Source organism: Chinchilla lanigera, unplaced genomic scaffold (genome assembly GCF_000276665.1).
Source record: "Chinchilla lanigera isolate Chin_1 unplaced genomic scaffold, ChiLan1.0 scaffold00008, whole genome shotgun sequence".
In the NCBI taxonomy this organism is placed as follows: domain Eukaryota; kingdom Metazoa; phylum Chordata; class Mammalia; order Rodentia; family Chinchillidae; genus Chinchilla; species Chinchilla lanigera.
This window is the reverse complement of record NW_004955409.1, coordinates 36,271,544-36,286,638: the sequence shown is the minus strand read 5'-3', so window position 1 is coordinate 36,286,638 and position 15,095 is coordinate 36,271,544. Positions and strand designations below refer to the sequence as shown.

Genomic DNA, 15,095 nt, shown 5'->3' with positions numbered 1-15,095 from the left:
ATCTCAAAATAAAAGATTAAACACCCACATACGTCCCTAGGGATGGACCTCAGGGATTGATATTCTAAATAGGTAGCAATCACCTTGAAGAGTCATTGACCCAACCCCTTACAGGAAAAGCCCCTGTTTTATATTCATGCCCACTTGCTGGTGACTGGCTTCCCCATTTGATCCCAATTTAATCAATTTTATCTGAACAATTCTTACCACCTCATGACTACCTTGTGATTTCCCATTTTTTCCCCCACCTTAGACCCACCTCATCTCATGTTTTTGCTGTATAAACTCCCTGGAAAAGACATGTTCCCTGGGCAGCCCACTCGGGCCTCCCTTCTGTCTCTCTCTTTCTCTCTCTCATAGAAACTTTCCCTCAATAAACATATTCTGCTCTTAACTTCCGTTGTTCCTAAAATTCATTCTTCGATTTTAGAGAACATGAACTCATCCCAGAGATCATTCAGGTTGGGAGTTCTTCTCCCCAGTGTTAGTAAGTTAGGGTTAAATAGAAGTCAGTTCTGGGGTGCTATTGCATGGTAGATCGACTATAGATAATACTGTGTATTTCAAGAACACCGAAGAATTTTGAATATTTTCACCGCAAAGAAATAACTGATGAGACATATATGTTTACCTCGACTTGAACATCACAGTGTTTACGTGTATTGAAACATTGCATAGTGCTCTAAAAATATGTACGAACTTTATGTAAAGTAAAAAATAAATTTAAAATATGAATAAGTACACAAATTTCCAGCTTCATAAAGGACATGTGATAACTGAGACTATACCAGCACAAGCATGAAGCATACAGCAGACTCTAAAGCCAGGAATGCCTTCTGTTTCTTCATCTGTAAAATGGGAACGTGCCTCACCTCACAGTGTTAAAAGAGTCAGTGGAATAGCTGGGGAGATAGCTCAGCAGCATAAGCACCTGCCTGGCACACGCAAGGTCCTGAGTTTGATTCCCGGTACCAAAAAAAAAAGTCAGTGGAATAAAATACTCGGAGTAATCACTTATGCCTTGCACCAAATAACCACCTAATATATGTTTGCTGCCTCATTTCTCTATGATTGCAGTAAGCCCTAGAAGCTTCTCTTATGTGTTGCTGACTATAGTTTAACAAAGAAATAAGCAATGTACAGAAAATACAGGAGAGAAAAAAACAGATTTGGAAATAAATCCTTCTAGGAAAGAGGCCAGGAAATGGAATTCCTGGCATCTTTCTGGCATCTGAATGCGCAGGGAAGCTGGGCATGGTGGCACACGCCTATAATCCCAGCACTCAGGAAGCTGAGGCAGGAGGATCCTTGCAAGTTCAAGACCAGCCTGGGCTACAAAGTGAGCTCAAGGCCAGCCTGAACTGCATAGAGAGACCCTGTCTCAAAAAGACAAAAAGAAAAAACACCCACAAAAACAAAACAAAGCCGGGCATGGTGGCCCACGCCTGTAATCCCAGCATTTGGGAGGCTGAGGCAGGAGGATCGTTGTGAGTTTGAGGCCAGCCTGGGCTATAAAGTGAGCTCAAGGCCAGGCTGAACTACATAGCTAGAAAATGTCTTAAAAAGAAAAAAAAAAAAAAAAGCGTGAGTATTAGTCATTTCAGAAGACCTAACTTTGTGTCCCATGCAATTCTACACTGTCACCAGGCTGGGGTGGGAGAGGAGCTAGAAATAAAAACTTCCCTGGCCTTTTCTCTCCTCCAGTACAGGCTGCCCTCTAGTGGCAATTGTCAAGAGCAGGAACTAGGAAAAAGCAGGTCAGACAAGAAGTTAACTAGCTGACATTTACTTAGCAATTACCACAAACGGTCCTAAAATAGGTGCTGAAAGTAGAAAACCTCTGTGGTTGTGACTTTAAGTGTAGCAAGGGCGAGTAGAGGCCGCTCAAACAAAAAACATTTTACAGACTCAGCAACGTGCCAGTTTCAAAATCAAGAAAGGGAAGAAGACCAAGAGTATGTCAAAATTACTTACCTGTAATTATTTTAAACGAAACGTCATTTTATTTTTTTTTTTCAATAGAACACCCAGTATGAGTATAAATGGTCAAAAACATTTCAAAAATATTATAGGACACAACTGAAATAATCAAATTCACAGGTTTAAAAATCTTTTACATACAAAAATTAATCAGGTCAGGCAGTGGTGCACACCTGTAATCCCAGCACTTGGGAGGCTGAGGAAGGAGGCTCACTGTAAATTCAAGGTCAGCTTGGGCTACATGGTGAGTTCAAGGTCAGCCTGGACTACTAAGTGAGACCCTGTCTCAAAAACAAAAAACAAAAAATTAGATTAAGGAGGTGAATTTAACTTAAGTTTTATTTTGTTTTTCTGGACCTTAGGTGCTGAAATTAACCAGACCTGGTGCAGTGGTACACATCTGTAATCCCAGCACTCAAGAGGCTGAGGCAAGAGGATTGTCTAGAGTTCAAAGCCAGCCTGGGCTCCATAAGCAAGTTCAAGGCCAGTCTGTACCACATTGTGAGACCTTGTCTCAAAAAACCAAAAACATGAAATTATATTAATGATAGTTTGTTGTTCATGCTGCACCTTTGCCATTTCATGAAAGGCTTTCATTTTATTGTTTAATTATATGATGGGCCTGCATGTTTTTATATTTTTTTAGTACTGGGCACACTGATCTACATTCCCAGCCCTTTATATCTTATTTTGAGAAAAATTCTCAGTAAGTTGCTTAGGCTGACTTTGAACTTTTGATCTTCCTGTCTCAGCCTCCAGAGTAGCTGGGATTACAGGCATGTGCCACCATGCTGGGCTACCTACTACCACTTAAGAAAACAATGTAGCTTGTACAATTTCCCAAGGAATGAAAAACAGACTTCAATTTTTTTCCTTTCTTTCCGATGCTAAGGATGAATCCAGGGCCTCTCAAATGTTAAGCAAGCGCTCTATCACTGAGTTACAACCTCAGTCCACTTTGCCATTTTATTTTATTTTATTTACCTTTTTGAGACAGGGTCTCACTATGCAGTTGAGGCTGGACTTGTTTGTTTGTTTGTTTTTTGGTACCAGGAATCAAACTCAGGACCTTGCACTTTTCACTGAGCTATATCCCCGGCCCGAGGGTGGCCTTGAGTTCACTTTGTAGCATAGCCCAGACTCGTCTAAAACTTGCATCCTCCTGTATCAGCCTCCCAAGTACTGGGATTACAGGCATGTAATCCCATGCCAGGCTACTCTGCCATTTTAATAGCTACCAGGTACTTCCTTGTGTGTACCATATGAACCATAATTTATTTAACCAGTCCTGTATTTTAGGACATTTGGATCTATTTTGCTTCCAGTGTTCCACTTTTACCAATAATGGCCACGCAGGCTGGGCATGTGGCACACGCCTGTAATACCAGCATTCAGAAGGGTGGGACAGGAGGATCACTGCAAATTCAAATTCAAGCCCAGCCTGAACTACCCAGCCATATCCAGTCTCAAGAAACAAACAACAAAATAATGGCATTGCAGAACATGTCTTAGCCAAGTGCGGTGGCACACCCCTGTAATCCCAGCACTTGGGAGGCTGAGGCAGGAGGATCACTGTGAGTTCGAGACCAGCCTGGGCTACAAAGTGAGCTCAAGACTAGCCTGAACTGCATAATAAGACTCTGTCTCAGGAAGAAAAAAAAAAAATGTCTTTATGCAGGTCCATGATAGAATATTGTAGTGGTACCATTGGTTCAAACTGCAAGTCTGTGAGGAAAGGAGTCTGGTAGAAAAACAAAGATTCTCTCACATAAGAAATTCTGCAAAGGTGCAAAGGTGTAAATAAGCAAGGCATTTATAGGCATTATTTGCTTGGCAAAAATAAGGGAAAGGAAGAGAAAAGAGAAGAAGAAAAGAAAAGAAAAGAAGAGAAAAAAGAAAAGAAAAAAAAGGTTGGGAAGTTTGTATATTTGAAACAATAAACAGTGGTGGCCACTAGCAGGTTCTTAAGAACCAACTGCTGTTACAGCTGGATACTTCAGCAGATCGACTAGAGAGAGGAAATTAGGTTAAATTTGTGATGACTGAAAATAATTTCAAATAATCAGCTTTTAAAAATCTATAGAATTCGGGGGCTGGAGATTTAGCTCAGTGGCACAGCACCTGCCTGGTGAGCACAAGGTCGTGAGTTTGATTCCCAGTACTGGAAAAAAAAAAAACAAAAAAAGGGAGGAAAAAAATCTATAGAATTAATTTTTTTGTTGTCGTCTTTTTTTTTTTTTTTTTTTGGTCTTTGTGAGACAGGGTCTCACTATGCAGTTCAGGCTGGCCTTGAGCTCACTTTGTAGCCCAGGAAAAATCTACAGAATTTGAATAAGTGAACTTAAGGGCCAAAAAGGAAGTAAAGATCAGGTTTGGTTTGGTTTGGTTTTTTGTTGTTGTTGTTTTTCTAGACAAGGTCTCAACATGTAGCCCAGGCCAGCCTCGAACTCACAGCGGTCCTCCTGTCTCACCCTCCCACGTGCTGCTAGGATTATAGGCATGCACCACCACACCCAAATGTCTTTTGGTTTTTTGAGACAGGATCTTGCTATGTAGCTCAAGGTGGCCTTGAACTCACTACATACCTCAAGCTAACCCGGAACTCATGGAGATCCTCCTGCCTCAGTTTCCCCAGTGCTGGCATCACAGATGTGTTTCACCATGCCCGGCTAATATCAACTTTTAAAGAAGTGATTCCAGTGGTCCCTTTGGCAGCATATATAATAAAATTGTAACAATAGAGATTAGCATGGCCCCTGCGCAAAGATGACATGTAAATTCATGAAGTGTTCCACATTTTTTCAGTCTTACATGTCTATATTTATCTGAGTATCCAAACTGAAGATATCAATATGTAATACAACAACCATTGTTAATTTTCTATCACCTTGTCTGAGATTCTGTATTACTTGTGTTGTTTTTGTGTTATTTTCTAAGTATATGTGTGTGTTAGGATGTTTTTGTTCTTTTATCTTTAAAATAAAAAAAAAAATAATAAAGAAGTGATTCCAGATTGCCTGCAACCACAGATCCCAGAGTCTCAATAAACATTACTATCACAACTGTCTAAATAGTGGAGTCCAGGAGATGAAAATACGAGGCGCTTGTTTGAAAGTCACCAAGACTTTTTTTTTTTTGTCTGAGACAGTCTCCCTATGCAGTTGAGGCTGGTCTCGAACTCACAACGATCCTTCTGCCTCAGTCTCCCGAGTGCTGGGATTATAGGTGTGCACCACCACGCCTGGCTGCAAAAATTACTAAATTTTAAGATGGTGACTGCAGAACAAGAGACCAAGCAGGGCCCGGCTCTACCACATGTAGCAGGGCCCGGCTCTACATGTTGCAGGGCCACGAAGGAAGCCCCGACTTCGTCCCAGGGTCGGCCACGCCCTCGTCTTCCCTTAGGGCAAGCCGCGGCGGCAGTCTCCCCCTCCCTCCCCGCCCTGGCTCTGCCCAGGGCTCGCGGGTGACGTGGACCTCAGGCCCGGGCTTTGCACCGACCGGGCAAGGTCATGCCTCCCCACCCCCAGTCCGGGCAAGGATCCCGAGACGTGGCGGTGCCGGCCTTGGACTCAGCCCTGGGGCGGCGGGCAACGCACCCTGGACCCGCGGCCGGGGTGGGGCGCGGGAGGACGCAGGCTCCAGGGTATGTCTGCAAATCTCCGCGCGCCCAGGCGGCGTCTGCTGGCACCGCGGCCCGGAAAGGCTCCCAGAGGCCCACGGGGCATTCGGAGGGAAGCCAGGGACCGTCTAAAAAGGCCTGAGCGCGTAAGGCGAGGTCTAGAAAAGACGGACCCCAGGAAAACAAGGCTTCAGAAGCTAAACCCAGAAGGAGCGCGTGGAGCTGAGTCCCCATCTGTGATGCAAAGGCACCGGACACTCCTTGGGACCGGACCGTTGAAGCGTCAGCCAACGAAGAGAGAAGACTAGAAGTGGGAGGACGGATGAAGAGGCGGCTCGGGCCGGGGAGATAGCTTAGCGGCACGGCGCCTGCTGGGCAAGCGCAAGGTCCTGAGTTGGATTCCCGGTACCAACAATGAATAAAGGAATAAAGGAATCAATCAATCAATCAATCAATCAAAGCGCAGGTTCCGGGAGGGCGTGGTGGCGCAAGCCTGCAACCACAGCACTCTGAGAGGCCGAGGCAGGAGGATGCAAAGTACGAGTCCCTCCTGGGCAATGTAGTAACACCCTATCTCAAAATTTAAAAAAGAAATGGGATAGAGCTCAGTGTTAAGGCCCTAGGTTCGATTCTTAATACTACACACACACACACACACACACACACACACACACACACACGCACAGAGGCTCTGAGGCATTGTTTAAAAAATTAGAGCTAAATAAACGATCTCTAGGACCGACAACAAATTGTATCCCTTGCTAAAACACCTGTCGGTGGTAAACCTCTAACCGTTTCTTTTTCAGCCCCGCCTCTCGGCCATTACTTCTAGTTCCTCTATCTCTGATCAAGGAAGCTGTCAGTTCGCGTTCCGCCCTCCCACCCGGAGTGCACCACCCCTCCTCGGGCTTGCACTTTCTCCTCCCCTCGGGTCCCTTACGCACTTTCTCCCGCCCACCTATCAATCAGCGAGCTCAGCCGTCCAGTGAGCGAGCCAAGGGGCGGGGCCTTCGGGCGCATCGAGTGACGTCGGCCGGGAAGCCGGGAGGTGCGTGACGAAGGAGGCGCGTGACGGAGGAGCAGTTCGCCGACGCCGCGGCGGCAGTCGCTGTAAACAAGGCCTTGCGCTACTGCGGGTCCAGCAGCCACTCCTGACTGGTGGGTGGTCCCGCGCGGGGTGTTAACCGCCGGTTTCAGTGGGAGGCGTTTCGCCGCTTCCTCTCCTTGGCGTACACACCCCCGGCACACCACGTGGGCGTGAGGCGAAGAAGGAGGGGGTGTTAGGCCGAATTCTCGCCTCATTGGCTGTCTCTGCTGCCGGCTCTCTCAAGAAAGCTCTCTGATTGGTCGGTAAGGGGGAGGTGTCGGGGGTCTTTGAGTCCTAAGTCGGCTGATTGGTTAGATGAGATAAGCCGAAGCGCTTTCTTCCGTGAGAGGTGTTGATTGGTCATCAAGAGAGGTTCCCGGGGAACCTCCCCCCCAGGGAGGGAGGAGAAACCTTGATAGGTGAGTTTGGGGTAGGAAACAAGTATTTTTTTCGGAAGATTCTCATTGGTGCACTAGAGTTGCGCCCCGGGCTTGCTACATTCTGCTTTCTTTGCTAAACAAGATCCGGGAAGGTTTGTGTTCCCGAAGCCCTGGGACTTGTCATAGGCTAAAGAGAAGGGATTTCGGTCCCTAGGAAGGGTTGCCCTCCCAGAGACAGCTACCGCCTCTTCTGAAGAGACCCTAGTATTTCTAGAGCAAGCTTTGCTTTCACCAAAGCCAAAGAAGTGACAGGAGGAGCCCCTGCTCAGGACCTAAGGATGCTGTGAGTAGAAGATGGGATCAAGGAACAGCAGCAGCGCGGGATCCGGGTCTGGAGACCCCTCCGAGGGCTTGTCCCGCAGAGGAGCTGGCCTGCGTCGGGGTGAGGAAGAGGAAGAGGAGGATGAAGATGTGGATCTGGCCCAGGTACTGGCCTATCTCCTCCGCAGGTAACTTACCCTTTGGTGTGACTCCACAAGGTGTCACCACAGTCCCTTGATTTCAAGTTAAGGCAGGAAAGTTACAGGACTCGAAGTAGCGCAGAACACTGTCTGACCAAACAGAACAGCCTTTCCCTGCTGGGCTCTCGCGGCGCTCAGGTCCATACCCAGTTAAGAGTGAGCTGCTTGGGAGCCTCTCTGGCTATAACTACACAAATGTAGCCTTTTTGATAAGTAAAAGAAAGAAGGCCTGGTGGAAAAGGAGCGATGGGAGGGGTAAAGAAAAGAGTTGAGGGGGTGAAGCACTTGAAATGTGATACGAGGCCCTGTGAACTTATTTCCTTGTAAAACAAGTTGAAATTGACCTAACTGTAACCCTATTCTTGAAGAAAGAATGCCTTGAAGGGAGTGACCACCAGGAATTGATTTGAAAAGGGTGCCGCTGGTGTTGTTTCTTTGTGTATGGTTCCGTGAGGAGAAGATAAGCTGGAGAATCCTTGCAGATATTTTCTATGCTGGATTCCTCCAGCAGAGGCTCAGAAGGAGATGCCCAGAATTTTTAGATTGCTGGGAAGTCAGCTTAGCAATTCCACCTCCACAAGCATGTTGGGGTTCTCTGCTCTTGCTCTGAGAGTACAGAATGGTTTCTGACCATAACTTATGGGAGAATAAAATTAAAAACTATGGTCTAATCAGTTTCAGATGTGAAAGTGAATACAAATGGTCCAAGAGCCAGTTAACCATTGACTCTGAATTTGCTTAGTTTGTGGGAAGGGGTCCCTCTGTAATGGGGAGTCTCTCCGCAGAGGCCAAGTGAGGTTGGTGCAGGGAGGAGGTGCAGCAAATTTACAACTCATCCAGGCCCTCTCGGACTCGGAGGAAGAGCATGACAGTGCCTGGGATGGCCGTCTTGGGGATCGATACAACCCACCTGGTAAGACCAAAACATTAATGTTGGAAAACTTTCACTGGAAACCCTTTTTCTGTTGTTGTTCTGATGAGTAACGTGTTGAGTTGACCACAATGAATGTAACCATTATGTGCTGCAAATATGTACAAATAAAAAATTTTCTAAAATAGGTTAAGTTAGCCAGGGGTGGTGGCGCATGTCTGTAATACCAGCACTTGGGAGGCTGAGACAGGAGGATCACTGTGAGTTAGAGGCCAGCCTGGGCTACCTAGTGAGTTCAAGGCCAGCCTAAACTACATAATGAGACCCTGTCTCTAAAAACAAAAATAAAATAAAAATAGTTTAAGTTGAAAGAAGATGAGATAATTGAGGGAATGAGAGAAGTGTTCATAGTCCCAAAATATCCAGCCATACTGGATAGGCTTGGGCAGAGTGTATCGATTGTCTGTGGAGTGGAAGATTTGGGTGAAACTTCTTTTGGTACTCACAGTGGACGCAACCCCCGACACCCAGGAGCTGGAATGTAATGAGATCAAGACGCAAGTGGAGTTGGCCACAGGACGGCTAGGGATTAGGCGGGCAGCCCAGGAGCACAGCTTTCCTCGAATGTTGTATCAGGTAGGCCTCTTCTCCTCCAGCGGGCCTGCTGAGGCAGCCAGAAGCTCTGACAGCCCCAGAAAAAAGGAAAAACTTTCCAAGGAATCCTCAAGTTCTGGGGCTGGAGAGTTAGCCAACCTGAGTTGGCACAGAGTGCGTGGGACAGACTATGATGTGTGGCGTCCATTTCTGTAACGAGAGCAGTTCCCTGTGGAGTTGGGGGCTTGTTGTGCCGGAAGTGGCCCTCTGTTTCTGCTAGCAATATTCCCAATCCCTTCCATTTAGAGAGAACGGGGCCTCTGCCATCGGGGAAGCTTCTCCCTTGGAGAACAGTCTCGAGTGATGTCTCAGTGAGTATGGGGCTCGGCGGAGAGACTCTTAAGGGCCAGATAGGTCTTATCTCCTGAACTTAGAAGGGGTAGGTGCTAAAGGGTCCTCCGTGATAGTCAGGTTAGGTTAAAGGGGGCTAAAGCTTTGAGAGTGTACAATCAGAAAGGTGTAGAAATTTAGAAGATGGTGGAATAGACAAAAGACAGTATTCTACACAAAGCCAAAAGGGAAGAGTGTCCCTGTGCTGGCATTCCACCCTGCTAACTGGAGTTCTCATTCTGACACCCCTTACCCCCACTCTCCTCCTGTTTTGCCAGCTTCTTGCCCAATGACCTGGGCTTCACTGATACCTACTCTCAGAAGGCTTTCTGTGGCATCTACAGCAAAGATGGTCAAATCTTCATGTCTGCTTGCCAAGGTACCAGACTCTGGTCCTATAAACTGCCTTTCCATAGAAGAAGAAAAACTCCCCTTGTCTGAGGCCAGGCCAGAAGCTCAGAGCCTGGCTTAGGGATGGTTAGCTAGCTCATGTTTCCCATAATAAAGGTAAGACTCCACAAATACACTGAATGAAAGGAGGGTGTTTCATAATTCTGCCTGATCCCTGATTACACAGACCAGACAATCAGACTGTATGACTGCCGGTATGGCCGCTTCCACAAATTCAAGAGCATCAAGGCCCGGGATGTAGGCTGGAGTGTCCTGGATGTGGCCTTCACCCCTGATGGCAGCCACTTCCTGTATTCCAGCTGGTCTGATTACAGTGAGTATGCACCCAGTGTTCGTTGTCTCTTTGGGCTGGGACCTGATGTCTCCATGTCCCCTTCTCTAAGCCAAAATTCCATGCCTTGTCCTGAAAAATACTCCCAAGGTTCCTTGATATCCTTGCCCTTTGTTCTATCTCTCCTTCCACTGTCTTTCTCAATTCATGAAAGCTTCTTGTTTGTCTTGCTTCTCCTAGTTCATATATGCAACATCTACGGGGAAGGAGACACACACACTGCCCTGGATCTAAGGTATTGGCTTCCTGTGTACCATACTCATCAGAAACTTCTCAAGCAAGGCTCTGCAGGAGCGAACCTCTTGAACTGGGGCTCCCACTCAGGGGGAAAAGTATATTGGCTGCAAGTTCTCTATGTGGATTCCTGGAAGGGAACCATCTGTCCTTTCTGCTAGAGGACCAGAGTAAAATAGATAGCTGCAGGATTATTTATGAGTTCTTAATGAGGTGATCTGCACTCTAGGATAGGCTGTCAGGCCCCTTTTGTCCTCTGCTTTATAATCTTCATTATATTCAATGTGGAAGAGAAATCCACTTAACACAGCTCCTTTGATCTCTTCAGGCCAGATGAGCGTCGCTTTGCTGTATTCTCCATTGCTGTCTCCTCAGATGGACGAGAAGTACTAGGAGGGTGAGTCTTTAGGGGGATTTCTCCCTTGGTTGATGAGATAGAAGTTCTGCCGGAGATCAGTTTTGCCATCACAGAGACTACACTGTTAGCTGTGGAGAAGAGCCTTCTCCAAAGTCACGGTTTATGGACTGCTTTACCTCTTCTTTACCATTTCCTGAGCATAAGGTGGCAGGTCACAGGCCTCTTTGAAGACAAAGCTAAATAACTCTTTTCCTTGCACCTCAGAAGGGCACCTCAGCAGGACTCTCCAGACCATACATAGTAGTGGTCAGCTCAGTCCTTATCCCTTCCCTTTCAGGGCCAATGATGGCTGCCTGTATGTTTTTGACCGAGAACAAAACCGACGCACCCTGCAGGTATTCCTCTTGAGAGTTAGCATCTCTGTGTCCTGCTCTTTGGGCTATTTTAAGACAAAGAAATCTTAAGTGTACTGCCTTCCTTCTCCCCTAGATTGAATCTCATGAGGATGATGTGAATGCAGTGGCCTTTGCTGATATAAGCTCCCAAATCCTGTTTTCTGGGGGAGATGATGCCATCTGCAAGGTGTGGGATCGACGCACCATGCGGGAGGATGACCCAAAGCCTGTGGGTGCACTGGCTGGCCACCAGGATGGCATCACCTTCATTGACAGCAAGGTGGGCAAGAAGGCAGGACTGCACAGCCAGGCTGCAAAGGTCCTGGTTTCCCAGGAGGGCATGAAAGTATACTGGTGTGAGAACTTGATAAACTTCTCATTAGCCAGGGTGTTAAGAGCTTAGGAAAGGGGCTTAAGCCGAGAAACACGAGCTCCCTCCTCCCACTCCTTAAGCAGCAGGGCAAGCTTTCTTTATAAGAAATGTAGTCTGTGGTCCTCCTGCTTGTCCAGAGTAGTCAATGACAGTGTAATCAGGACAGAACAGGAGACCCAGCCAGTGTGTGGGCAGAGAAGGGAACGTCTATCTGAGGGTGGGGTCTGAAGCAGAGCATCAAAGGCAAGCTTACTTAGAAGAAGCAGGAGGTAAGGAAAGTCAGAGGACTTGAGTTCTCAGCCTACAGCTAGAGCGAGGGGACCAGACTGACTGGCACTGACACTGGCACATTCTGGTGCTCCATTGTTCTTCGGATTTGTAGGGCGATGCTCGGTATCTCATCTCCAACTCCAAAGACCAGACCATCAAGCTCTGGGATATCCGACGCTTTTCTAGCCGAGAGGGCATGGAAGCCTCACGCCACGCTGCCACACAGCAAACGTGGGACTATCGCTGGCAGCAGGTGCCCAAAAAAGGTGAGAGTGGAAGTAGAACTGAGATCTGGAGATTGAGGGTCGGGGTAGTAGTTAAAATACCTTATCACTGATAGGACCTGGCATGGGCACCTTGAATTTATCTGTAGCCTGGGAATCCTGGAGCCCTCCCACAACCTGCTTGTCCAGGCATTAACCCTTTATTTACTGAACCAGTACAAAAATGTTTTAGTATTATGACCGCAGGACTGCACTGGTGACTGCCAACTCTAGGATAGCAAAAGAGTCATTAGTTAAGTTTAGAAAGGCAATTGATCCTGAGTCTTTTGCTAAGGGCTGTGGGGACAGGACAGTCCAGAAGCAGGCTCCTTAATCTTGGCTCTCTGTACATCTTTACCAGCCTGGCGGAAGCTGAAGCTCCCAGGGGACAGTTCCTTGATGACCTACCGGGGCCATGGGGTGCTGCACACCCTCATCCGCTGCCGATTCTCCCCTACGCACAGTACGGGCCAGCAGTTCATTTACAGTGGCTGCTCCACTGGCAAAGTGGTTGGTAAGGATTTTGACAGTTGGGCCTCAGAAAGGGCAGGATGTTACTTGGATTTTCCCCCTATAACCACAGTGACCACCTTAAAAAGCTTAATGAGAATTACATGTGCAATTTTATTTTGCTAGGAGCAAGAAAGGCTTAAACAGAGAAAGGAAAAACTTTCCATTTATGAGCACTTTAAAATAAGAAAAGGAACATAGGATTCTAGTCAGTAAATACAATAGACTACCAAAAATATAGTTGGTTTTGTTTTTTAGACAGTCTAGGAAAGGGTTTGCAGATGAAAGGTAGGAGGGAACAGAGGCAAAGAGAATGACACAAAAAGACAGCATTGAGTAAGAAAGGAAGCACAGTCACTGGAGCAGGAGGAGTGCACATACAGAAACACGAGCAGAGCTGTAGACAGAAGGACCTGCCAGCACGCTGCACCTAAGCAGCTACTCAGACAGAGACCCAGGCTGCGAAAGAGAGATGTACCCTGTCCCCACAAGGAGCCGCAGGTGCACACGCATGCAGACAGCCCGGGGTTCACTTTTGCTGCCTTCCATATCTTGCTAAAAACTTGAAAGACACTGCATTTTCTTAACCGTAGGCCTCTGAATTTTAATAAAGCGTCAGGGATACCCACACTGTAGTACACCATGTCCTCACCCCAAGGTAGATAAAGGAACAGGAAAGAAAACGAATACCAGTCTCTGGGTTGAGCTTTGCCCCATTGGGAAAGTGGGGAGTTGCCCGAGAGGCAGGGCAGTGGTGCCACTCAGGCAGCTGAGGCGTGGTCGGGAGGCGCTGTGGCAGCCCCTCTCCACTCGGGCCTTTCCTGGACAGTGTATGACCTGCTCAGTGGCCACATTGTGAAGAAGCTGACCAACCACAAGGCCTGTGTGCGTGATGTCAGCTGGCACCCCTTTGAAGAGAAGATTGTCAGCAGTTCGGTGAGCTTCAGATTGTTTGGGTCCAGTGTGTCTGTGGGGCTTGGACCTGGGAAGGGGCAGTACCCCCTGACACTTGCCACCTTCTGCCCTGCAGTGGGACGGGAGCCTGCGTCTGTGGCAGTACCGCCAGGCTGAGTACTTCCAGGATGACATGCCAGAGTCTGAGGAATGCTCCAGTCCCCCCACCCGCCCCTCTACGGCCTTTTCCTCACCCCAGTAGACCCTTCTGACCTTTAGTCTATTACAGGGTGAACCTCTCACCAAGTTCTCTGGCTCCTCCCCGCTTTCCTTTCTGGGGAACATGTGGAGGAGTCACTGGCACTGGATGGCATGAAACAGCAGCCCAAGCTCTGGGCCCCAGATGAGCCCTGGAGGATCCACTCCGTGGGCTGACTAGTTTCCTCATGCATTCACACCCGCTCTGCTTGGGTCCCTATCTCTGACCCGGGTCTGGCAGGACTGCCATTATCTCAGGTGTGGCCTCTGCCAGCAAGAGAACTATCCTGAGTGTTTTTAATCATGTTTGTATGTGAGGTGTTGGCTCCTAGAGTAGACACCTGAGGTCAGGTCTGAGTGACCAGGTTGTCACACTGAGGATTAGATTGGCCCATCAGAGGGCTAAGTGTCCTGGCCTTGCTTTCTGAGGCCTTGAGGAAGGGCAGGGTGAGTAGAGGTATCTCCTCACCACCCTCCTGGGGTGGGGATAAGGTCTCCCATTACCATGCCTGGATCACTGGGGTTGGACAGGCTGTGCTGTGAAGGGCAGGAGTCTGCAAAGCTGTGTGTGGCACCACACAGGCCAGGTCCTAGCTTCCCAGAGGCTCCTGTCATGCTGGAGGCCAGTAGCTTCAAGGGCAGAGGTTGAAGTAGGACTCCCTTGTCCTCTCACTGGCGTTGGCTCCCTCAATAAACTCTCTGTGGGAACCTGGCTTAGTGTCCCTGTCTCACTGTTTTTCCTGTCTGAGATCTTTTGTCCTCTTACTTCAAGAAAATAGTTCTCATGAAGTCTGCAGGTTTCCTTTTTATATTTCAAGATGAAAAAAAAGTACTAACATCTTTTTTGGTACCAGAAATCGAACTCAGGACCTTGTGCTTGCCAGGCAGGTGCTTGTGTCTCTGAGCTACATCCCCGGCCCATAAATTCATTTATTAATTGAGTTTTGCAATAGGCTCTCCCTCACCATGCTCAGAAATTGTCCTGCATGTGCACATGGAGGGCAAACATGTTTTCTATTAGAGCCTACGAATGCCGGCACCTCCTCTGCTCTGGAGCAGCTCCAGTGTTCACAAGAGGTGCTTGTAAGACTGAAGAGGTGGCTTCACACAGGGCCAGAGAACCTGGCCTGCAGTGTCCCGTCCAGCTGCCTCCCGCTCAGAACCTCTGGCCCCAGAGCAAACTGAACAAAGGTCAGGAGCGGATGGGATTCACACCCTGCTCTGACTAGAACTTTCCCCACAGCCTGTCATGCTCTGTAAGGAGTTTTCAAACCAGGATACACACTTTTGGGGTGCTCATAGGCTGTCCCAGCAAGAGGTAGAAGGAGTGCTGTTATGGTTTGGATCTAGAGT

General features: G+C 47.8%; 2 protein-coding genes across 5 annotated transcripts in view; one reads left to right on the top strand and one right to left on the bottom strand.

Moving 5' to 3' along the window:
- Positions 1-6,643, bottom strand: part of Nrl (neural retina leucine zipper) — a 33,829-nt gene extending 27,186 nt beyond the window's left edge. The window contains exon 1 of the mRNA XM_013510412.1: positions 6,561-6,643. The gene's annotated coding sequence lies outside the window, so the exon portion shown is untranslated. The remainder of the gene's footprint in view (positions 1-6,560) is intronic.
- Positions 6,644-6,653: 10 nt separating this feature from the next.
- On the top strand, positions 6,654-14,455 carry Dcaf11 (DDB1 and CUL4 associated factor 11). 4 transcript variants are annotated; one of them, XM_005377047.2, is made up of 15 exons: positions 6,656-6,760; positions 7,367-7,578; positions 8,376-8,503; positions 8,970-9,097; positions 9,362-9,426; positions 9,724-9,824; positions 10,023-10,169; positions 10,368-10,422; positions 10,750-10,818; positions 11,117-11,174; positions 11,269-11,454; positions 11,930-12,083; positions 12,442-12,594; positions 13,420-13,526; positions 13,621-14,455. In XM_005377047.2, the coding sequence occupies exons 2-15, from the start codon at positions 7,424-7,426 to the stop codon at positions 13,744-13,746; spliced, it is 1,632 nt and encodes a 543-aa protein (XP_005377104.1). In that variant the 5' UTR covers positions 6,656-6,760; positions 7,367-7,423; the 3' UTR covers positions 13,747-14,455. The 4 variants fall into 4 exon arrangements, with proteins under 4 accessions (XP_013365864.1, XP_005377104.1, XP_005377106.1 ...); XM_005377049.2 differs by lacking the exon at positions 6,656-6,760 and adding an exon at positions 6,767-6,952; XM_005377048.2 differs by lacking the exon at positions 6,656-6,760 and adding an exon at positions 6,961-7,108.
- Positions 14,456-15,095: the final 640 nt, after the last annotated feature.

What these genes read in the sequence shown, in the direction of transcription:
- Dcaf11 (XM_005377047.2), top strand. Translation starts at nt 7,424, where the DNA reads ATGGGATCAAGGAACAGCAGCAGCGCGGGATCCGGGTCTGGAGACCCC. An exon ending in GGACGAGAAGTACTAGGAGG is followed by an intron (nt 10,819 to 11,116) that starts GTGAGTCTTTAG and finishes CTTCCCTTTCAG; the next exon opens with GGCCAATGATGGCTGCCTGT. An exon ending in TCACCTTCATTGACAGCAAG is followed by an intron (nt 11,455 to 11,929) that starts GTGGGCAAGAAG and finishes TCGGATTTGTAG; the next exon opens with GGCGATGCTCGGTATCTCAT.